The 23419-nt window shown below is 39.4% G+C and overlaps 1 protein-coding gene across 3 annotated transcripts in view; it reads left to right on the top strand.

The window, feature by feature from the left end:
- Positions 1-387: 387 nt before the first annotated feature.
- PPP1R21 (protein phosphatase 1 regulatory subunit 21) overlaps positions 388-23419 on the top strand; it is a 55175-nt gene continuing 32143 nt past the window's right edge. For all 3 annotated transcript variants that reach the window (XM_069493915.1, XM_069493914.1, XM_069493913.1), the window contains exons 1-9: positions 388-620; positions 10745-10813; positions 13311-13457; positions 15984-16085; positions 17233-17397; positions 17578-17636; positions 18609-18703; positions 22468-22520; positions 23010-23159. In XM_069493915.1, coding sequence (XP_069350016.1) covers positions 564-620; positions 10745-10813; positions 13311-13457; positions 15984-16085; positions 17233-17397; positions 17578-17636; positions 18609-18703; positions 22468-22520; positions 23010-23159 — 897 coding nt within the window. In that variant the 5' untranslated portion in view covers positions 388-563. The remainder of the gene's footprint in view (positions 621-10744; positions 10814-13310; positions 13458-15983; positions 16086-17232; positions 17398-17577; positions 17637-18608; positions 18704-22467; positions 22521-23009; positions 23160-23419) is intronic.

The raw sequence follows: 23419 nt of genomic DNA, 5'->3' as shown, positions 1-23419 counted from the left end.
TTCTCTTCACGCTCGTTCTGAAAGATGTAACCATTAAACGCCAGGCGGTTGCCATAGGAACCCCGGACGGGGGTTGAGGGATGGCTAGAATTCTTGATGCGCTTAGAATGTTTCTTCTTCCGGTCCTCTGCTCTTCGCAGACACCATCCGTCTCCTCGTTCCCCCGCCCATTCTGTAGGCTCTCAGCATTCTCTTCCCCTCTTCATTTCTTCCTTCTCCGTTCCAGGTCGCCATCTTGGACCATGCGCCAAGATGGCGCCCCCTGGTCCCCGAGGCAGAGCCTAGACTCGCTGGTGAGGTTGCGCGCGCCCGTACTCAGGCGCGGGAGGGTGGGGCAGTGACGCCAGACGTCGCCCCGCCCTCGGAGGTCGCTCCGCCCCCGGTTTTACTCCGCCTCCTCCCACCCCGCGAACCCGGAAGTGGAGGAGGAGTCGCGGCGGCCGTGGCCCAGCAAGCAGACACTGGCTGAGCCGTACCCCGGAGCTTGTGTGGGGTTGGGGGCGGGGGGTGGGGACCCGGGTGAACGGCCTGGGCAGCCTGGCCTGGACGGGGCGGGGGAGGCCATGGCCTCGGCAGAGTTGCAGGGGAAGTACCAGAAGCTGGCTCAGGAATACTCGAAGGTACCCATCGTGGGCGGGGAGCACAGGGGGTCCCCGGTCCTGCGGCCTCGGGTTGCCTTGGCAGCGACTTGTCGGGACGGAGGGGGATTGCGGAGGAGGCACTCGAGCGCGCCCCTCCTCTCCCCTCCGCCTCCTCTGTCCACCATTACCGTGCCTCTACCTGCAGATCCCAGGAGATGGGGCCGGGCGGTGTCTGGGTCCGTGTGCATTTCTGCAGGAAGAAGCTGGAGTTTAATTCTCCCTTGTCACTGAAGTAGCGGGCTTGGGACTCTAATGTCAGAAATCCTGGCTTCTTGCCTCGTGCTGGCTGGGATGGGAAGGGAAAGGTGTGGACCATCCCTTACCTCGCTGCTTCCTCAATTTTCTCAGCCCAGTGATGGGGAAAGTCAACCTTTTTTCCCTGCCCCACAGGCATGATATAGGTTAAAGAGACTTATCTTCCTCTGAATCAATTCGAGAGGTTAAATAGAGTCATTCGTGTAAACTGCTTCCCTGGGGATGGGTGGTTATGAATGTATTCAGTGCTTTGGCAAGATGTCTGGAATGGTTTTTTAAAGCTTGAGTGCTAGGGCTGTGTCCTTTTCTCTCTCTTGTCCCTTGGTCACCTGGACTGGGGTGGAGCACCCAGCAGGTGCTCAGTGCATATTAAACAAAATAGGAACTGCCCCTTTGTCGTGTTTATGTCATCAGTCTTTTAAATGATGAACCCTTTCCTTGGAAAAGGATGGTACAATTTCTGGGTAGGATATTTCCGCCTTAAGAATGAAGTTATTAAAGTATACTCTTATATCTTCAGATATTGATTCAACAGTTATTAAGCTTGGTTTTTAATGATCTTGGCATTCGTGGAGTCAACAGGAATGCCTAGCCCCTTTTTACGATTTAGGGAAATTGAGACACACATTTTTCCCCTTATGATTTCATTCAACAAATACTCAGCAAGGTGAAATGAAATATTCTTTGAAAAATAAAACCTGTGCATAAACATACACATTTAAGTCGTCACCATCAAATGGTAGCCTTTTGAGATACTACACTTATTCCAGTGGTGCCACCATTGGGGACATTTTTGCATTTCCATTTGAAATTGTCTTAAGAGCCTTTGGCACAATGTCAGTGATGACAAGTTTTCATCCTTAAGGGAGGATTTCCTTGTTTTAAAGGGCCAGAAGTTGGAAGCAAATCCATGTGATGAAGTAGGGTGGGCAGAGGATGGGAGTGCTCAAATTTGGCTCTACTATTTTTGGTTGAAAGCGTTTCATGAGTATAAAGTAAGGGGACTTATTTTTTTCCTCTGGAGAATAAACAAGCTCAGAAGGCAATTCCAAATGGCAGAAGAGGAGTTTCAAAGTGTTTTGAGCAGAGACTGCATTGTTTGACCTTCCAAAGAAATAAGAACTCCAAGATTTTATTGTTTTGGCTATTCAGGCTTGTTCAACAGACCCTTAATATGTGCGCCCTGTGAGCACTCTGCCAGGGTCTGTTGAGTGAGGCAGGGTTCCAGCTTAACAAGTCACCGTTAATAGAACATTCAAACATGGTAAATAACTGTGATACAATATGATAGATGTTAGTTCAGTGGGAGGACAGGGGAGACATTGGTAAGGGTAGAAGTTACTTAGATTGGGGAGTAGAGATGAGGGAAGGAGGTAGTGGTAACTTTCCAGGCAAAAGGAACAGCCTGTGTTTGCTGACATGCAAGATCATTAAGATAAATGGCAGCAAGTGGTGACATGAGGTTGGAGAGGTAACTTGGACCTGCTCATGGAAGGTTGTGTATGTCAAATAAGGAGTGTGAATTTTATCTTTTGAGTGATGGGGAGACATCAAATATTAAGCTGGGTAGTGACATTAGTTTTAGGAAGGAAACTGGTAATCATGTGGAGGATGGATTGAAATAGGGAAAGACTGGTGATAAGAAGGCCAGACAGTAGGCTGTTGGAATAATTTTGGGAGGGTAATGTAGGATTAATTAAAGTTGGTGACTTTGGGGATGGAGAAGAGGGGCTAGATTTAGGAATTATGGTTGAACATTTTAGCTTACCTCTTTTTTCAGTGCCTGCTATGTGCACAGGACTAAACTTATAAAAGCTATAGAGTGTATAAGGCACTCATCCTTCTGTCTCATTCATTTTTTGGGACTTGGTGGGTGAGGGAAGACTCAGAATTGGCCCTGGAGTTCTGAGGTGAGGGAACATGATTGCTGCTGACACAATGAGGGCTTGCAGGAAGGGAGTGTATTAAAGGTTAGATGCAGTCATGGCATTTTAGGGTTGGAAGGCACATTAAAGTTATGTTATTTACATACTAGCTTGAGGTGATGGGGTAATTGCTGAAACTTTCTAATGGAAATGGACTGGGTAAAAATCAGGACAAAGGCTAGTGCTTTTGGAATAATTCCCGTCAAGATGAACTTGAAGAGTTAATCAGGATAGAAACTGTGGAGAACACCTGTGGGAAGAATGTGCAGGGAGGAGGAGGAGATGCTAAGGAGACTGTAGGAGGTCTGCCAGAATTGGGATCATCTTTCCTGTTGGACCAGACCATATTTTATTCTTTTAATTGCAATGTGATGGAAATTTCAGAACGCAAGAGAACAGACACTGGTCAAAGATTTCATGTGCTTTTTATTAGTCCCTGTCAATTCTGGTACTAGGCAATTTTTGAGGTAAGATCTATCCTTCCTTCAGCGTTGTGCTATGGGAGAGATATTCTGCCTTTTTGTTATTTTCTTTCCTGGTACAGAAATTGTGGGCAGATATTGAAATCCAGTTACATTGTTCTTCTGCCTTATTTAGGATACAAAGGAAAAAAGATTTCCTCTTAATCTGTAGAAGGAAGCCTGCATATCAAGAGAGCAGCAAGCATGATCCTTAAACCAAGAACGTTTGCAGAATCTTCTCATTTGTCTTTAATGCAAATCTCAGCCTATGTTCCAGGAAAGGGCCTATTATTCCTTGCTTAAGAACTGTGGTCATAATCTGCTTTCCTCCTGAGAAGGAAAAAAGAAAAACAAAAGGTCTGAGGAGCTCTCATAAAGCCATAAAATAAGACTGATCCTTCACCTCAGGAAGAAATAAGACTGAGAGTCTAGTTAGATATAAGATGAGAAGTGCTGAGGCACACAGGTTGCTAAAACAGTGTTATGGAAACATCAGTAAAAATGGAGATTAAGACCCCCCAGTGGTTTGGGCAATTAGGAGGTCATTAGAGGCTTTTACAATTTAAAGTTGAGTAGAGTTTCCGACTGGAGGAAGGTGTGTAGAGGCTGGGTTTTAGAGGCTTATGAAGTTAATAGGTAACAGATGCAAGTTATCTCTTTGAGATGTGAGGGAAAGCTGATCAAGTCTTCAGTTACTACATTATAGATTAAGAATGAAAGAACATCTCTTACTTGCTGTTTATTCTACAACCTGCTCTGTTTTGATGCTCTGGTATATCTCAATATGGAGAAGGAAAGTGAAAAATACTCAGTTCTGGCTCGTTTGATTTTGACCTGCTTTCTTTGCGGGAGCACTGTTGCCTGGCACTATGGCATGTGTGTAAGCAAGTTTCTAGTTCTGTCTTCTCACTGTTTGTGTTAACCCGGGTCAGTGATTCTCAAAGTGTGGGCCCTGAGCTAGTTTATCATCAGTGTCATCTGGGAATGGGTTAGAAATGTAAATTCTCAGGTCCACCCTGGACCTACAGAATCTGAAACTGGCAGTGGGACCCAGCAATCTGTTCTAACAAACCTCTCCAGTAGTTTGGATGCATGGTAACATTTGAGAATCATTGCCGAAGGAATGGTATCAGGATAGTAGCTTTTGCTGAGATAAAGATAATCTTTTTAAAGCTCTTTTTGAGGCAGTGGGAAAGCCAAACATCAATTATTTCTCTAGAGTTTACTTTGTAATTGATACTTCTTTTAGTTTCAGAGGGGATTGCCTTTGGGAACTTTTTAGACTTACATTGTTAGTACGGAACTACTCACATTGGGAAAGGGTCAGCTTTGATCCGGTGTCTTTGCTCTCCAGATAAAGAGCTTGGTGGAACTTGATTAATCACCCACTCCTGTAAGAGAAATAGACTCAGGAGCTGGACTGGATTAAAATCGAGTATCCACTTTTTTTTTTTTCACCCTGATGTGTAGGTAGGGCTCACTACTAAAGCTGGACTGGAAAACAGCTTTGTGTTCAGTGCTGTCCAGTGGAACTTTCCATGACAATGAAAATGTCCTACATCTGTGCTGTCCAGCAGGGTAACCACTAGCCGTGCAGTGGCTATTAAGCACTTAAAATGTAGCTAGGACTACACTACAAATGTAGCTAGTGACTGAGGAACTGAATTTTAGGTTTATTTAATTTTAAATAATTTAAATTGCTACATGTGGCTGTTGGCTACCCTGTTGGACAGTGCTAGCTTAGACCTTAGATCAGTGCATCACAAATGTAGATGTCATGTGATTCACTTAAAGACCTTGTTAAACTGCAGATTCTGGTTTAGTAGGTCTGGGTGGGGCCTGAGATTCTGCTCCCAGGTGCTGCTGTTGCAGCTGTCCAAAAACCACACTTTGAATAGCAAGGCCCTAGAAAGACAAGGGGTGGCCTACTCTTGCTCCTTAGTTCACCTTTCTTACTGACCCAGTCACTGATGGGGCAGCTAAACTGCAAGGGGTGGGAGTGGGGGTTTTGTCTTAGTGATTTTCCTTGAATGGAAAAGATTACATTTCAGGGCAGGTCTGAGAGGAGGTTTTTCCTACTTCAGTGACAAAATAACCTCAGCTACCAGTACGTAGCATGTAGCCTGTACATACTTTATCCTCTTCCTGGGATAGGAACAAGTAAGAAGACAGACAGAAAGACTGAGTGGTATTCCCAATACTTTGACATATTTAAAACGTTAAAACTGGAAGGAGTTATCGGGATCATTCCAGCCAGATACTGAAGGAGGGGTCTACAGATGACTTAAGTATTTGGAAGCTTTTGGTGAGGCTTAGGGTTGTCTGTTGCACACATCACTTTGTAATGAAGAAAGGCTGTATGTTTAAAGGTTTGTTTTATGGGGCTGTAAAACGTGTGTAAATGTCAAAACGTCCATTGCATGAAAACAGCCATGTAAGAATGGTTCTAACACAGAAGATTGTTGAGGGTTAGCTCAAAAAATGCATATGGGTGGTTCATCTCTTTTCCCTCACAAACTCTTCCAACAGTTTGTCACTGAAGGTAGTAAACCGCTAATCTTGGGCCAATTGTCCTATCATATATTGTCAAAGAGCCATGAGAGAAATCATAGTTGGTTTACCACCACTTTCTGTAGCTAGAGAAACAGCTTTGTGATAGGCCTGACTGAGGTTGGGCCAGTCTAGAACCAAAGTTATATAGAGCCGGTCTGGGTACTGATCATTAGAGAGTTAGACTCAGGGCTTTTGTGGATTTTTGGTGTCCAATAGGACGAGATTCAAATCATTTGGAGAAGGGTCTTAAAAGGGAACTATTAAAATAATGACAATTTCTTACATAATGTATTACATTTGAACACTGTTTGCATATATTTAATTTGATTAATTAACTAAAAATGTATTGAGTGCCTTCTTTATCCATAGCATTTATCTTTCATTGTAGGCAGGAACTACAAGGAAGTATACTATAGTCTCAGAACAGTTTAAGTTGGCAGATGGGAAATGAGTACAGAAATCAGAGATGAGTAAATGTAAAGTTTACTACTTTAACACATTAACTGCCATGTGAGTTGTATTTAACTCAAGCTAGTTTTGAGCCCGGGACCTTGTGAAGCATATGTAACTCACACATCTCTTTACCCTGGGAGCCAGGTGGTGTGCAGGCAACTCGTGCTGCCATGCTGCAGCATGTTATGTGATGGGTGGCCCCCTGGGCAAGACCCTGCATTTGGTTCATGAAAATCTTACTTGTTGATGTTCTTACTGTTACAGTTAATATTGACAATTTAATTGCATATAATTCACGCACAGAAAACAATAAAAAATAACAAATTTTTCATAAAACTAGAAAGGATCATTTTGTTTTTGAAATTTTTATTCTGTTTTCGTAATAAAACACCATGGCCCCAAGGAAAAATTTTTTTTTCTAGTGTGGCAGTCAATGTTTTAAAAAGTAAAGTTAAAACTGAATAGTTTGGTCCTGAGTTCAGTCTTATAAAACTGATAGTTTAATAAGAGATACCCTGTTACTAGTAACTGCCAAAGGATCTGAGGAGTAAGCTCACTGTGAGCCACAGGGAGTGATTAGGGAAAAAATGTGGAGGAAGGAGAACCAGAGGTAAGAAGTAGGCTCCTAAGGCAGGGCATGGTGGCTCAAACTCATAATCCTAGTGCTTTGGGAGTCTGAGGCAGGAGGATGGCTTGAGCCCAGGAGTTTGAGGCTGCAGTGAACTATGATTGCACCACTGTACTCCAGCCTAGGCAGCAGAGTGAGACCTTGTCTCTTAAAACATTTTAAAAAATAAAAAAGATAGGCTCCTGGAAGAACAGATGGGATTTGGTTGGCCAAAGTAAATAAGGACTGTGCATTCAAAGTAAAGGTAAAATTAATCAGAAGATTACAAAACAAGGAAAAATGAGATTTAAAAGGATTAAGAGGGCTTCAGAGGTACTATTTCTCCACCGAATGGAACAGAAGAGATTGGTGCACACCTGCTGGAAATAGACTATATTGTCTTCAGGAGAGATTTTCTGTCCTAATAGAGACTTCAGAGCAATTGTTTCTTAGTTACATCATGTGTACTGGAGTCTTCACACTTGTCTCTTAGAGACATTAGTGACAAGCTGGTGATCTTGTACCTCTTATCTATTATAAAACAGAAACACCACACGTTTGCTGTCAATGTGGTGAATGCTGTGAGGAGAAAAATAGATTCTAAAAGATGAGATTGATCATAGTAGTATCAGCATTTGACAAGCTTCTCATTCAGCATTGCAGTAGGAGTGTCAATAGTGATGTTGAAATGCAGAAAAACATCTAGTTCCACAAAGGGTAGTTAAAATGGCAATAGAGTATGTCAGTGTTATCATCATCATCCTTGTCTGTCTACTAAATAATAGAAAGGAATTTTAGATAAATGGTTCTAAAAGAGCTGCATTTTCTGTTAAGTTCACTGAAACCATATTTGAGTTGAGTAAACAATATTTTTCAAAGGAAAATCAAAATTATTTTTTGTTATAATTATAGTCAATTCCAAACAGGAGTAATTTGGAAGTTTCATTTTGCTTTTTAACAAAAGTAGACTCTTCAGTTTGCTTTAAATAGTTTTCAGTGTGCCATAGAAATGAACAGTGAAGTTCTCTTTTTTTTTTTAGGTGCTGTGATTGGTTTAGTTGTTCTGTTCCTACAGAAAATTATAAGCTTAATGGACTTCAAACTTCATCCCTAGTCTAAATACCACAGAAAGAAAACATAAGAGATTATAGATCAAAGTTAGGATAGGCTTATGAAATGAAATCTTAATACTGAAGTAGAATTGCTATCTTTTGGCTATATGGGTTTGAAAATATTTATTTATTATATTCTGCTATGTAGGTAGCACCTTATTCAAGAGTATGTTGATGTTTCTTAAAAAGTAGAACATTACATCATGGAAGTCAACATTAAAGTAGTATTTCTGTCTTTTGAACTACAGCAGAGATCCCCAGACTTTTTCTGTAAAGGGACAAATAGTAAATATTTTAGACTTGGGATCACAGTAGTTTCTGTTACAGCTACTCATCTCTTCCATTGTAGCTCAAAAGCAGCCGTACACATGAGTGCGGCTGTGTTCCAGTAAAACTTTAAAACAACTAGCAATCCAATTTGACTCTTGGACCTTAGTTTGTCAACCCTCATTTTAGAAAATTTAATGTCTATGCTCCTTTTTATTTATTTATTTATTTTTTGTGAGACATGGTCTCACTCTATTGCCCAGCCTGAAGTGCAGTGGGATCATCATAGCTCACTGCAACTTCAAACTCCTGGGCTCACGTGAGCCGCCTGCCTCAGCCTCCCAAGTAGCCGGGACTACAGACGCATGCCACCGCGCCCGGCTAATTTTTCTATTTTTTTTGCAGAGACAGGGTCTTGCTGTGTTGCCCAGGCTGGTCTCGAACCCCTGATCTCAAGTGTTCCTCCCGCCTTGGCCTCCCTAAATGCTGGGATTACAGGCGTGAGACACTGGGCTTGGTTTATGCTACTTTTTTTTTTTTTTAAGCAGGAAATACTAGTATTGTTAATAATCTTTTAATATTTTATCTTCCTTTTTAAATTGTAAGTTCTTTGGAAACAGGGACCACATCTTTTACTTCCTTGTCTCCCCCATGTCATTTAGTACAATGCCTTACACCATGGAAACTGTAATAAATGTATCTGTTGTCCCTTTGAGTCCACTCTGATAATAAGAGCTCTGTTTCCATTTGTGGACCATTTTATAGTTTAGACAGTATTTTGATGTAGGTTTCTTGTCTGGTTCTCACAATGGCCTCAGAAGAAGAAAGAGTAGATGTGCTTACCCATTCTATAGACCATGTAGCTGAAGCTCAGGAAGGTTAAGTGAATTCCCCAAGTTTGTATAGTCTAGTAAATGGCAGAGCAAAGATTTGGGTCTGCTTTCTATTGTGGTAATGAACTGTGATCTTTAACTTTCTAAAAATAGAAGATGCTCATCTTTTTAGTCTGTCTTTTGCTCAAACTGTTGAATATCCTGCAGTGTTCTTGCTTTTCATTTTAGAATCTTAGCTAAATTTTCTATTGAGTTTTAAATACTCAGTTTAAGATTTAGCATTCAAATATTCCTACTCTTTTGGCACAGAAGAGAGTCATTTCTGTTCTCTGTTCTCAGGAGACAGATCTGAGCTATACAGAATTAGAAATAGATTTTTTTTTTAAAAGCTTATAGATAAAATTGTCCCATTCTTTCTGTTTCTCGGAGAAGAACCTGGTCTTTCATGGTCTCTGAGCCCTCAGAATATTAGTCTGTAAACCTTTTGCTTTGGCTACAATGGACTTATGTATCTATACTTAATATGCTCTGTGTTCTCTTTGCTGAGAATACTTTATTCTTACTACAGAAGTGAATTTTATCTTTTAAAACCCTGCCAGTGGTAGTTACATAAGTAACTAGATGTATACATAAGTAATGTGTACATTAAGTAAAAATTTATTAAGCTGTATAATTTTTTATTTGTATGCTTCATTTAAAATAAAGCTATACTTCAATTTTTAATAAACTATGAAAAAAAGCCCAATTTTTACCTCTTTCTCCAAAGGCTTCCCCCACCTCTCCAGCTCACTGCTTTTCTTACTTAAACGTAGCTTTGTAAAAAAGTAGCCAATATTGTCTAATTGGCTTTATGACTCTGGAGTCCAATCTGGTAGGGTCTGAATCTCAGCACTGTTGTTTAACTTCTTGGTGCCTCAGTTTCCTCATCTGTGAAATGGAAATAATTAGAGTACCTACTTCATAGGACTGTGAGGATTAGGTGGGGTAATACATGGAAAGTACTTAGGATGGTGTCTGCTATGTAATAAACGTTCAAATGTAAGCAGATGTTAATTTTTAAATTGAGCCTTCTTAGCTGCTTTTGTACACTGCCTCAGCTGATGCCTGATAACATGTCTGTCATTCTTGTGGCCATCATTATGATGGCATTTGCCATGTCTAAAGTTAGGCACAGTGTCCCACTGGGAATGTTGATGGCCCACATTGTGATCTCCTGTACAATTCTTGTTTCATAATTAGTCCAACTGTATGTATTTTACAAATGAATGGTGTGCCAGAATTTTAAGAAAAATGGCACATTCAGTACCCTGCTATTTATTGTATTAGTTTTTATTTAGGGACATGACTTGGTTTCATAGAAAGGATGATGCACTAGAAATTGGGAAATGTGGATGTTAGTCTCAGTTTTGCCATTGATTAGTTTTATGTCATTGGGCAACTTGGCCTGTGTGTCCTTATCTGTAAAATGGTGTGTTATGGTATCTGTTACTATCTGTGAGGATAATTTTTTTTGTTCTCATATATATGTGAGGAGACATTTACTCAGTGTCATGATCCCTATAAAATAGTTTAAGTGATTTCCTTGCTATAACTGATTTCTTTATATTAAAATTAATTATTGCTTCCTCTGTTTTCAGCTTCGGGCTCAGAATCAGGTCCTGAAAAAAGGTGTTGTGGATGAACAAGCAAATTCTGCTGCTTTAAAGGTATGCAACAGGATATTTGTATTGTGAGGGTTAAGTTAGTGTTTGGTGGTACTCAAAGCTGGGAATTCAGCTGGTTTTCTGGGTTAAAGTTCCAGCTCTGACACTGATTCACTAGGGACAGGGGATGGTAATGCAGGTTTTTGTCATTAACTTGCTTAAGTGTGAATATGATGTACTTTGATTTCCTTGGTTAAAAATTACCAAAAGAGTGTGATTTGACTTTCTCCTGTACTTCAAAACCTTTATTTAGCTCAGTTCATCTGGATTAATGGGGCTCCTTGTCTGTCGTCATCACTAGGTAGCGCTCTGAGGAAGGCTGTGTCATATTCATATTTGTATCCCCAGCACTAGCAGATGGTAGGTCCCTAATAAATGGATTTGAATGTGTGAATCATTTCCATTAATCTTGCCTTTAGCAAGAGCTACTTAATAGTAATCATCTGTGTTAATCAGGACACTCCGAATGATACATTTTATCATCAGCACCTTTGTTAACTGAGGGGAAAAATATGATAGGAGCTGAAGGAAATTGTCTCTACTTCATTCCAGTAGGCATATAATAAATATTGCTTAGTGATATTTTAAATGGATAAATTAATTCTAGGATATGGATTCCTTCTTGGCCAAGTTTCAGTTAAGTATACTGCCTACCTCACTCTTTCACTCTCTCTCTTCCTTGCTCCCTCTCCTCTCTTTAGACTGATGTGATTAGGATTCCTTTTACTCTTATCTCTTTCTGGAGTAGCTCCCAACCAGTAGTTTATCCTAGGTGGCTCCACTCAGATAACTAAGCCCCAGAAATACGTCTTTTTAGCAAGCCAGTGTTGGGCCCTACATGAGGAAAATATGTCTCTGAGACTGTCCTCTCCTCAGGGTTGAGATGATTCCGAACACCCCACCCATACTTCCAATGCTCTCTGTACCCAAGCCAAAATTATTAAAAAAGCTTTATAGTCAGGATTTGTTAGTCACATTACTGTTTTACCAAAATCACTGAAGAAATGATCATCAGGTCTCCTAATAATGTTTAAACCTATTGCTGTGGAAGGTATTTCCTAGCGTATCCTAGTAACCTCCTCTGGTATTTGACACCCTCCTGTTGCTGGTTGTGTTTGATTAACTCTGTGATGGTAGCAATGGTGGCAACAGTGGTGGCAGTGGTGACTGTGGCATCTTGTTCCATCTATTGAGCACTCAGCGTGCCAGGTGTTTTGCTAAGTACCGTATCCATTTTCTCATTTAGTGTTGACAACAACTGTGAGGTTAGATAACATTATCATCCCCATTGCAGAAACTGGAGTTTAAAGAGAGGTTGGGATAGATGTCTCCTGAAATTAATGATTGGTTAATGGAGTTGGAACACTAATCAACTAGTGATAATTAATTATAAGAATGTAAATAAATTACTTTTCGTTTTAGTATTTATTACAGTGGTCATTGTAATTACAGTAAGGTGACAATTTGCCAGTTTGCTAGACAAGAATGTTAGGATGTCCTTTGTTACAGTAGGCTTTTGATTTTGTTGGGTTTGGCTCTTCAGTGAACTGTGGATATAGTAAATATTCATTGATTTGAATTTCTTTACTTTGAAATAAATAATTTGGACATGGGCTGGGCCTAAGTTTACCTTTGAACTTCAAGTAAAAATTAAGGGCTTCCTAAACAAACTGTAGAAAAGAAAAAAGTTTTTCTACTTAATGGGAACATATTGTTCTATTCTTCTAGCATTGCTTTCAACATGAAAATAATATCAGCAGATTGTAGACACCAGCCTATGGTTTTAAGGTTGCTGTTTCAATATAGTTAAAACATCTATTCATTAAAACATGACTTCTTCTTAGCTTTATAACTGTTTGTTTCAGTGGTAGTAATAAAAGTTGAAACACTCATTTCTTTTAATAAACAGTAGTATATGGTCATCTGTGTTTATCAGTGAATACATCATCTGAAAATATTTTTGTTATGATAATATCGGTTTTTATTTTTGACATTAGAATAGTTAAAGTAGAATTAAGTGTGTTGAAAGGACTTCATTTTGACTAATTTAAATTCGGGGGAATTTATAGAAAAAAAGGAATATAAATATGCTTTTTCCCATTCTTGATCACTGAAGGGAATCATCAGTGAGTCTGAAATTCTCTTTAAAAATTCGAGTTTATAAACTTGTAGCCTTAGGCTTTGTGTCTATTCACTGCCATAGATACAAGAACATAGAGTTGTGGATATTTTACTTTAAGTTGATGGTGATATGTTATTTCAGCAAATGCTCTTTTTATTTTCTTTTTAAATTTACTTGGTTTGGCCAGAAGATGATTTTTTTTTTTTTCACAGAACAGAGCTAAAAATATAAAAACTGCAGTGATAAACATAAAACTTGAATTCCCTAAAGCAAGAGGTTTTGATTATATTTTGGTGAAACAAAAATTTTTATTATTGTTATTATTTCTAAACCTTAGGGCTAAATTGTGAGGAATGGTCTGTTTTCACTTTGATATAGGAACAACTGAAAATGAAGGATCAGTCTTTGAGAAAATTGCAACAGGAAATGGACAGTTTGACATTTCGAAATCTGCAGCTTGCCAAGAGGGTAGAGCTACTTCAAGATGAACTATCTCTAAGTGAACCCCGAGGCAAGAAAAACAAGGTAGGTTCAAATAAATGCAGGTTAATGTGACCTTGTCATTAGGCACAGACTTCTACAGGCCATCCTAGTTTTAACAGAAGACCCTACTCTCAAATTCTGTAATGTTCCATTGATACATCTGGATATTGAGTCAAAAAAGCAGACATTTACTGTTAATATATACGAAGTATTAGGGACATTTTCATATGAAAGTCAGTTTTAAAGAATTGATTAGGAGCAAACACGTACATAGTTGATTTAGTGACTGAGAAAAGTCAATGGAATAACTCATTGGTCTAAATAGTTGATATCTTTTACTTATACCAAATTGCCATTAACCCAAGGTAGGGCAAATAAAATGAGAGATATTGTGAAAGTGTCACTACTCATAAGAAAATAGCAGTTGAAACATTAATACCTTAGGTTTGTAAGTTCACTGCAGATATATTTTCTTAGTGTTTATTCTTATGAGGCCACCAATTTGGTATTCTTGTCCTGAGATTTAAAGATAACTTTTTTCCCTTGTGGTTTTATATGGTGAGGCAAGATTCTTACTGCTCTGAGATGTTTGATCCGGTACTTTGAACATTCTATAATTAAGAAGTAGCTTTTGGCCGGGCGCGGTGGCTCAAGCCTGTAATCCTAGCACTCTGGGAGGCCGAGGTGGGCGGATCGTTTGAGCTCAGGAGTTCGAGACCAGCCTGAGCAAGAGCGAGACCCCACCTCTACTAAAAATAGAAAGAAATTATATGGACAGCTAAAAATATATATAGAAAAAATTAGCCGGGCATGGTGGCGCATGCCTGTAGTCCCAGCTACTCGGGAGGCTGAGACAGGAGGATCGCTTGAGCTCAGGAGTTTGAGGTTGCTGTGAGCTAGGCTGACGCCACGGCACTCACTCTAGCCTGGGCAACAGAGTGAGACTCTGTCTCAAAAAAAAAAAAAAAAGAAAAGAAAAAAGAAGTAGCTTTTTTCCTAAGGGTAGGAGTTAGTGATTGAGTCTTTAAATCTTGTATGTAGAGCAACACTCCACAAATGAGTAGACTGAAGCAGTTAACAATAGAATGGATAGGAGGGAAGGAGAGAAGGCACACAGTGACTCTGAAGAAATGCAGTGTAGAGGGAAGAGCACAGGCTTTGGAGTTAAGCCCAGGCTTGAATTCTTTGCCTACTGTTTATAAATCTATGACTTTAGGCAAAATTTTTAACCTTGCAACCTCAGTTTCTCCATCAGCAAAGTGGGGATGAGATGTTCATGTTTGTTGTGAGGATTAAATGGGATCATGTAAAAGTGCCTAGGACCATATTTGGCATATATTGGGAAGTTGCCACAATTCTATGTTAATACCTTTTCCATATGTGTTTCCCCTACATGAGAGGATTCTGTAGAGTGGTAATGTTCAAATAAATGGGGGTTGGAGGGACAGAGAAGGTATAACTGGTATGTATTAGAAGCACTTGGGAAACTTTGTCAAAATACACATGTCCTGGAAATTCTCAAAGTTGGTTGGGAGAGGGAATAGCCATCTAGGCTTCAAACATGCTCCCGAGTTTATTAATGTCCCTGCCTAGGACTGTTTAGTAGAGGCTTGGGTGTGACAATTATAAATTAATTTTAATTAAAGCTTTCTAAATTTGGAAGCACTGAGGACCCCAAATATGTCATTCAGAGGTGTTCCTTATGCATGTCTTTGTGTTCGAAACATGGTGCATATTTAGTGTTTTTTTTTAATCTAGCTGCTTCATTTTTAAAGGGCTTTTTAATCACTGACTACATTGGATCAGTATGTGACTTCATTTTAAGTGAGGAGTGAGGGTACAAAAAAGAGAGAATGGTGGTGACAGATGTCTAGACACAGTTTCATTGTTAGACTGTTCCTGGAATAGTCTCAGTTCTATGTAAAACATGAAAACAAATGTTCATTATTAGATCTTTTAAATAGTACTATTCTTCTATGTAGAAAAAGTTATTTATTAGTAAAAAACCAAAAGGAAGGGATTTTAATTAATATTTGAGCTTTTTTCTTATGTTTATAATAGCTTTATTTTGTGTGGTTTTCTTTTTAAATTTAGAAATTTACATGGGCTTTGATATAAACTTATCTTTGTGGATGCTGTTACATAATTTATTACAATTTCTTAATGGGTTTAATAATTCAGACTCATGGAATTGCTACAACTCTCATTTCCCAAACCAAAAGACCAAATTGAAATATTTATTGAATGTTTGTATTGCTGGCTTTCTGGGTCTGCTCTGTTCTCGAACAGAACTACTCCTAAATTCATCTGCAAAGACAGTAGTGAGCCTTATCTGTTCTTTTCTCTCTCTCTTTTTTTAAAACTTTCCTGCCCATTGCAATATTTGCAATTCCAACTTGTATTTCATAGGAAAAGTTAAATGATGGACTGTATACCTTTTGCAGGATTGTTTGAAAATGGTGAACACGTAGAAGAGACAAGCTACTAAGGTGCTAGAGAATCTGTGTACCTTAGGATGTTTCTCTAAAGGATGAAAGTTATGTGGACATAACTTATTCTTTCCATCAGAAAAGTGGAGAATCTTCTTCTCAGTTGAGTCAAGAGCAGAAGAGTGTCTTTGATGAAGATCTGCAAAAGAAGATAGAAGAGAATGAACGGTTGCACATACAAGTGAGGAAATCTTTCTGGTTTTCCATATCAATTTAAAAAACGGGTCGTGTGAACTAGAGTGTGGAAAAGTCAATGCACATGAAGTGTTTTGTGTCTGTGTGGGTGTTTTAATGTCTCCTATGGTCTTTAAGTATATATGTCAGTGTCATTTATTCTTTTCTTAAGTCTCACACACATCTTTGTGTGGATGTGTGCTTTGAAGTGCTGTATGCATTTGTTTGGAGTACAGCAGATTAGCTTTATAACTTAACAATACAGAAACATACTGGGCACTATTCATCTTATACCGGAAGTGATTGGATGGTCATTTAAATGGGGGCTTATCAATAAATACTCTTCGCATTTTAATTCACTGATGTTTTATTAGTTTTCTTCTGTACCCCAGTTAGATTGTAAGGTCTGTGAGGGTGTGGACCACGTATGTTGTATGCTTAGCCCCAGGACAGGGCCTCATTCATGGCAGGCATTTATGGAATGTTGCAAAGTCAATGTCTGCTTCCAAACCATTGAGCATAGTCATAGTATAGTGTATCCAACGATACTTCCTGATTTTTTTTTTTTTTGTAAAATGATGAAAATTAACTATACTAATTCTCATTCTTTGAAAACTTTTAAAAAGTGAACTTTTGACCTCCGTGTATTTTGTGTCTAAGTATTTATAATTCTTAATTGGTATTGGACTCTCATTAAGGAAAAGAGCTTTACCTATTTTAGGAATACCCCCTATTTTAATTGTGATTATTTCATTTTGGAAGTTAGCCTAGTAGAAAAGTTATGCCCTGATCAGTTGAATTTTATTTGTGCCATAAATTGTTTGAAATAGAAATCCATGAGACAGAGAGGAAAGAGGTGCAGGCTTTGGAGTAGGTTTTCTTTGTTCAATCCCATTTCCACTGTATTTTAACTATGAGACATTAGGCAAGTTACGTAACCCTTTTAAGCTTCAGTTTCCACATCTGTAAAGAGGGATAACCATAGTTCTAGCTCTGATTACTGTGAGGATTGAAGGAGACAATGCCTGTGCAAGTTTAGTGCAGTGAGCATGTGGAACAATATGAGCGTTGCTCAGTGAATAGTCACTGCTGGTTTTTTCTCATTTATGCATATTAGGATGTTGTGAGAAGAGAAAATGATCTTTTCTTTGCAGTTTTTTGAAGCTGATGAACAGCACAAGCACGTGGAAGCAGAGCTGAGGAGTCGGCTGGCTGCTCTGGAGACAGAAGCAGCCCAGCACCAAGCTGTGGTTGACGGCCTGACCCGGAAGTACATGGAAACCATTGAGAAACTGCAGAATGACAAAGCTAAACTAGAAGTAAGCCCCCCTGTTTGTGAGAGCACTTTAAGAAATAGTTAAGGCTTTTGTAAATCATCTCTGCACTTTATAGAACACAGAGTTAGTCATTCCAGTTGAGACTGTTGCCTGCAGCGTCTCCTAAGCGTGCTCCCATCTGTAGCCTGAGCCATCTGCTTTTCTCTTTCTTCTAAAATGCAGGTAAAATCTCAGACTCTAGAAAAGGAGGCCAAGGAATGTCGACTTCGAACAGAAGAATGGTATGTGGAAACTTGAATTCCAAGGCAGCTCTTGAAGTAAGACTCAGAAGACTTGAGTTTTGGTTTTAGCAACTCCTCTGTCTTAACTATCTCACATTTAAAATGAGGAGATGGGAGTAGGGTATATGTAATTTCCAGGGTCCTTTTCAGTTCTGGAATCTTTGGGGCTTCAGACATTCTTGATAGAGTGGCTTGTTCATTAGTCCTCAGCCTGCAGGTGTTTTGGGCCGTGGCAGATAGTGTTCTGGGGCTCCTGTACTGAGGACTGGGTACTTTCTGTTTCAAACCTCTCTAAACAGAGGGGCCCTCTGATAGTCCCAGGCCAGAAAGCTGACTAATAATCACTGTGCCAGCCTTTTAATGGTACATTTTGGATAAAATAGAGGTTATGGGATCTACTTTGGACATATCTAAATCTTAAAATATTATTTAGTAATGTATGGTAAAGGCATACTCCAATAGGATTGGTCAAGTGAATTTCTCACTTCAGTTTAGTTGCATTGGTAGAATTACATGCATGATTAGATGTGTACCTGTGCTCATAGTCGAATCAAAAACAGAAATTGTCAGCTTTTGAGCTCAAAGAAAAAAATCTGATATAATATATACTTAAAAAAAAACTTCACAGTGATACTTGGATAAACATTTATGTGTTGTAATGAGAAAAAATTATGATTTTGAAGTGGCTCTAAGATTACTTTGAGCTTGAGGAAATAAACTTACGGTTGTATACTATCCTGGGACTGTGATTAATTCTTCCAAACTTACACATCATTCTATAGAAGTCTCAGGGACTTTAGAATCCAGGCTTGGTGTTTTTCTTATTTTCATCTTTTAACAACTTTCCCTTAAGAGTATCCCAGATGTCAGGCACAATTCTCCGAAAGCCTGATACCAGCTGTTAAGGTAGCAAGCAAATGAGGATTCACTCTATGATTGGTGATAATGTGGCTTTGTATTTTTTTCTTTCAGTCAATTACAGTTAAAGAATCTTCATGAAGATTTGTCAGGTAGATTAGAGGAATCTTTATCAATCATCAATGAAAAAGTACCTTTCAATGATACAAGTAGGTATTATGTACCGTTTTCCATTATTTGCAACTTTGAACCTCTCTGTGGTAGCTGACTAATTAAGATAATTTCTAATCTATTTGGGAGTAAATATAATTGGCCCAATAGAGGGTTGCTTTGTTTTTATTCTTTTGTTCAGCTTTGGTCCTCATATTTCATAGGAAGATTTTAAATTGTCGTGTAACTACTCCAAAACCAATCTTCCTGGAAGAAGCCCAAATCCACACATTTTTTGATTGCATGTATTTAGCATGTCCTAAAGTAAAACCAACCTGCACATAAAGGAGTTGAATATTTGTACAAGAAAAGTTGTTTGATTCAAGAAGGTAAAAAAAAGAAAAGTTATTGTTTGTGGGGGGTGGGGTTGGTGGTGGAAGGTGGATCTTCTCAAACTGATATGTCAGCCTGGTATCTCCTGCCTCTTGGTCAACCCCCAGTTGTAGTTAGGAAGCTGACTCGGGTAAGCCCTGCTTCCTATTTCTTTCCCTTCCTGGGAATGGTCTGGTAATTTATACTTCCAAGAGCAACAAAAAAGAGCTTAAAAACAAATTTATATATTTATATATAAAACTTACAATTTTTAGGTAAGAATTAAGTCAAAACCTTGAAAGCAAATAAAATACTTAATTGTTTGGATTTTGAAACCTACGTTCAAATTAATACACATTTCCTTTTTCTGTAATCACGTGGTTGAAATTAATTTTTTACTTCCCCTAAATTTTTCTTAGGGAAGACCTCAAAAAAGAGGAAAAGAAAGAAATCAAAGAAAGATAGTGGTTTGATGTGGCACTAAAATCAGCCTATGTCACCATGATATCAAAAACATAAATTCCCCTTTGAAAACACCAGCTGTTTCTAGTTTCTACATTAGTGTAAATAGCACTGGCGTACTTTGAGTCACTGGGTTTGAAACCTCGGCATTACATTTTCCCTTTGGTATTTATAGCAGTTATTCATTAGGTTCTAATAATTTTCTTCTGAACCTAGGATTTATCCTTTTTCTAGTACTAGTCACTGTGTTTTAGGTCCTTATCATGTCACATGTGGTTTACTACTTTTAGTCTTAAAATATTTGGAGATCATTTGCTGAGTGCCTAGATGGGTGGGTAACGTAAGGGATGTAAAAATTTATAAGACAAAAATCTCTATCTTCAAGAAGTTTATAGTTTAGTTGGGCAAAGATAGAATGGTGCCTAGAATATAAAGTAAACTGTGTCATGAAGACCCTCTTGGAGTTTCAGAGGAAGGAGACATTACTGCTGCTGGCATTGTTTGGGGAAGCCTTCCCAGAAGAAGTGTGCTTTGAGCCGGGCTTGGATGCATTTGCAGGTTTTATTGGGCAGAGATGCAGGAAAACAGCCAGGGAATTGCAAAGTGTGGTATAAAGGCCGAAAGGTGCCATCACAACCGTAATTCAGTGTGATAGGAGACTAGGGCAGGCTGGTGGGAAGTGGAGGGCAATGACAGGTGAGTTCTAAAAGGGAGGATGGGACTGGATCCTAGAGTTCTGGGCTAAGGGACTGGGAACCTTATTCACAAGGCAGTGGGTTGTTGGAGAGGTTTTTGAGCCAGGAAACATCATGATGAGATTTGTGTGTTCACAGGATTAATCTGGCAACAGAGTATAGATTACCATAGAGTGGGAGGAGGAAGGCTGAGGCTATTGTTTTGATTGTCCTGGTGTCCTGTTATGAAGGCTTAGCCCTGGTTGTCAGGAAGATGCAGATCTTGTGGAGGGATAAGGAACAGCATGGCCCTTTGAAGGAGGCATGGAAGAGGGAGGAGGCAGTGAGGGGGAAGCAGGAAATAAAAGAGATGAGTGGGAGCAGGTTTATAGGAAAGGTGATGAGGTTGACTTTGTTGTTGTTTAGTGTTCTCACAGGCAGATGGATGTGTATCTATCTAACTATTGGTGTGTGCACTTATAAATAAAAGACTAGACCTTGTCAGAGAAACTGGTGCTGACCCTCTTGGGCTGGATGAGCTCCCATGTTGGGGTGGGGGGTGCACACTGCCATGAGGCCTGTGCAGGGTCCTTGGCAAGTTCTCCCTCTCAGAGATCAGGAGGGGAGGCTGTGGAAACGGGGTGAGATAGAAACTAGAGGACGGAGAGTTTCAACCTGGTGGTGCAGGTCAGCTCTGCGCATTGCTGTGGAGAGATTAGAAGGTGATGGTGGTAATCAGTTGGGTTTGGTGGCTGGATTTTGTGACTTCAAAAGAACTGTTAGGATTTGAGAGGAGCACTTCCATGCAGAGTATAGGTGGACACCAGATTACTAGCACACGGTTTAGAAGTGAATAGGTGCTGAGGAAACAGGCAGAGCAATGCTGATTTTAAAGCAGTGGGAATGAAGGAAATGGAAAAGGCTGAGAGTGAAGTAAAGTAAAGTTTATTAGCAAAGTAAAAGAAAAGGCTGCGTGTGCGGGGATGGGGTGAGGGCAGAGAATTAAGTATGATAAAAGTAAAGGAAAGAACTCACTGTGGAGATAGTGTCAAATGAGCTGCAACAAATGCTTTTTTGGTAATGAGGTGATACAAAAGATAGGAGGAGGGAATGACTGATGGGCGAGGACCCTGAGCCAGTCAGAAGCAGCTGTTGCTAAGGGCCCTGGAGGAGGGTATGTGAGCCATGGACCCTGAGATGGAGGGTGGGGAGCATAAGAACCCTTTCACTTTGGCTCTGTTCATCTTGGCGTGGTGGGGGGAGGCCATCCCATCCATTGGGGCAGGGGAGGAGAAGAGGAATGGTATTAGGGACTTAGAACAGGTTTGGAATAGGTGTCATGGGAAGTATGATAGGGACATGGCAGTGAAATTATGGATTGCTGAGTAGAGTTGGAGCCCCCTGAAATTAGGCAGACTATATTGTAGTGGACTCTGCTCTGGTTTTGTATTAGCAAAAGCATTGTTGAAATGATGGTCCAGGCCTGGAAGCAAAATAATCAAGGCTGAAAGAAAGAGGGCTGATAGGAGAATAGAGAGGTGTTGACGGATGGGAGATCAAGCTGGGAATACATAGCGAGTTAGTAGCAAATGGAGACAGAGAACTGGATGAGAATGGCACAGGAACTTTCAGAATCAAATTTTTGGCACTGGAGTCATTCTGACTGAGGTCATGGGCAGAGGAGGGCAGGTCTGAGTGGCTAAAGTGGTGAGTAGAAATGAGCAGAGATGTAGATCATTAGGATGAGGAGGTTGAGGACATATGAGGTCAGGTGTGCAGAAGCTGTCAGAGGTTGATGACAGACTCGTGTATAAAGGAGCACTGTGAGAAATATATTGGAACCATCCCAGGAGAGTTAGGATTGAGTCATTAGGATTAGCAGTGGCAGATAGTAATAGATTTTTGAATATCATCGTGTCATGAAAACAGTGGTATTTTTGGATGATCAGTGTGGCAGCCGTGTACAGGGTTATTTTAGGAGGGAGAAAGACCGAACACAGCAGGAACAGCATGAGCCTTTCTAAGTAATCTTGATAGTCCCCAAAGAAGTATTTGAAATGATTTTTAGAAATGGAAATGCAGGATTTGTTTTTTTTAATCCTGAAGTTAAAAAAAAATAGAAATAATTACTTTATCTTGAGAAATGACTGATTCTATGTAAATTCCATTTGTCTCTTAGACAGTGATTGTGGTGTTGATCATTTTAAATTCTTATGTAAAGCTGATTTTGCTGCAGAGCATTCCTTATTTTGCAGTTAAGCTGTTTTTCTATAAATGTAAAGTGAGACTTAATGTACATTATTTTTGTTTTGTAGAATATAGTCAATATAACGCTCTGAACGTTCCACTCCACAATAGGAGACACCAGGTAAAGGATGAAGTGCATGTATTTATTTTCAGCCATGTGTATGCCAGGCTTTCCAGAAACAAGGATTAGTTGTTTGGGCCTCTGTTTAGTGCACTAAATCATTGCATTTAACTTTTGCTTTACTTTCTCATACATTTCTTCAAAGTGTGTGACTTACTTTTTATTGAATTCATGAGTAATACATATTTTTGCTATCTCTTATCTCATAACATTGGAACTCAGTTATGGGGAGCATTAATTTTTTATGCCATACTTGTAGGTTGGTAGACCTTATGCTTAAGTGGTCTAGGTTAAGTGGAGGTGGTGTATTTGCCCAAATTGGTGGCTTTCTAATTTACTTAGGTAGGAATATTGAAATTCAAGTGAGAGCAAATGAATTTAAGAATTCACAGTAGAATTCAAATGTTTTCTCCAGAAGCAGACTTAATACAGTAGTGTTAGAATAATAATTTGATGGTTAACTTTAACTGTGTACTTTTCATTTTAAAGCTGAAGATGAGGGATATTGCTGGGCAGGCCCTGGCTTTTGTCCAAGATCTTGTGACAGCTCTTCTGAACTTTCACACCTACATGGAACAGAGGATTCAGATTTTTCCTGTTGATTCTGCCATTGACACTATATCTCCATTGAATCAGAAGGTAAATTTAACTCAGAATAGATTTTGTTTGCCCTGAACAAAGAGGCAGACATTATTTATTTTCAGACCGCTTCTGTGCATCAGCCAAGTACTGTGGAGGAATGGAAAAACACTAAAAGTAGTTTTTACCTTCAAGATAAAATATGGCAAAAATGGAGATTCTTAAGAAATTAAACACTTAGGGGAGTTGTTAAAAGACATCAGTGTGAGTGAGAGGTATGGCCGGTAAATGGTACAAGATCACCAGGGAGGAAGATTGCG

The sequence above is a fragment of the Eulemur rufifrons genome, chromosome 19 (assembly GCF_041146395.1).
Source record: "Eulemur rufifrons isolate Redbay chromosome 19, OSU_ERuf_1, whole genome shotgun sequence".
Lineage (NCBI taxonomy): Eukaryota > Metazoa > Chordata > Mammalia > Primates > Lemuridae > Eulemur > Eulemur rufifrons.
Note: the sequence above shows the minus strand (reverse complement) of the source record. Positions and strands in the feature narration are given on the sequence as shown.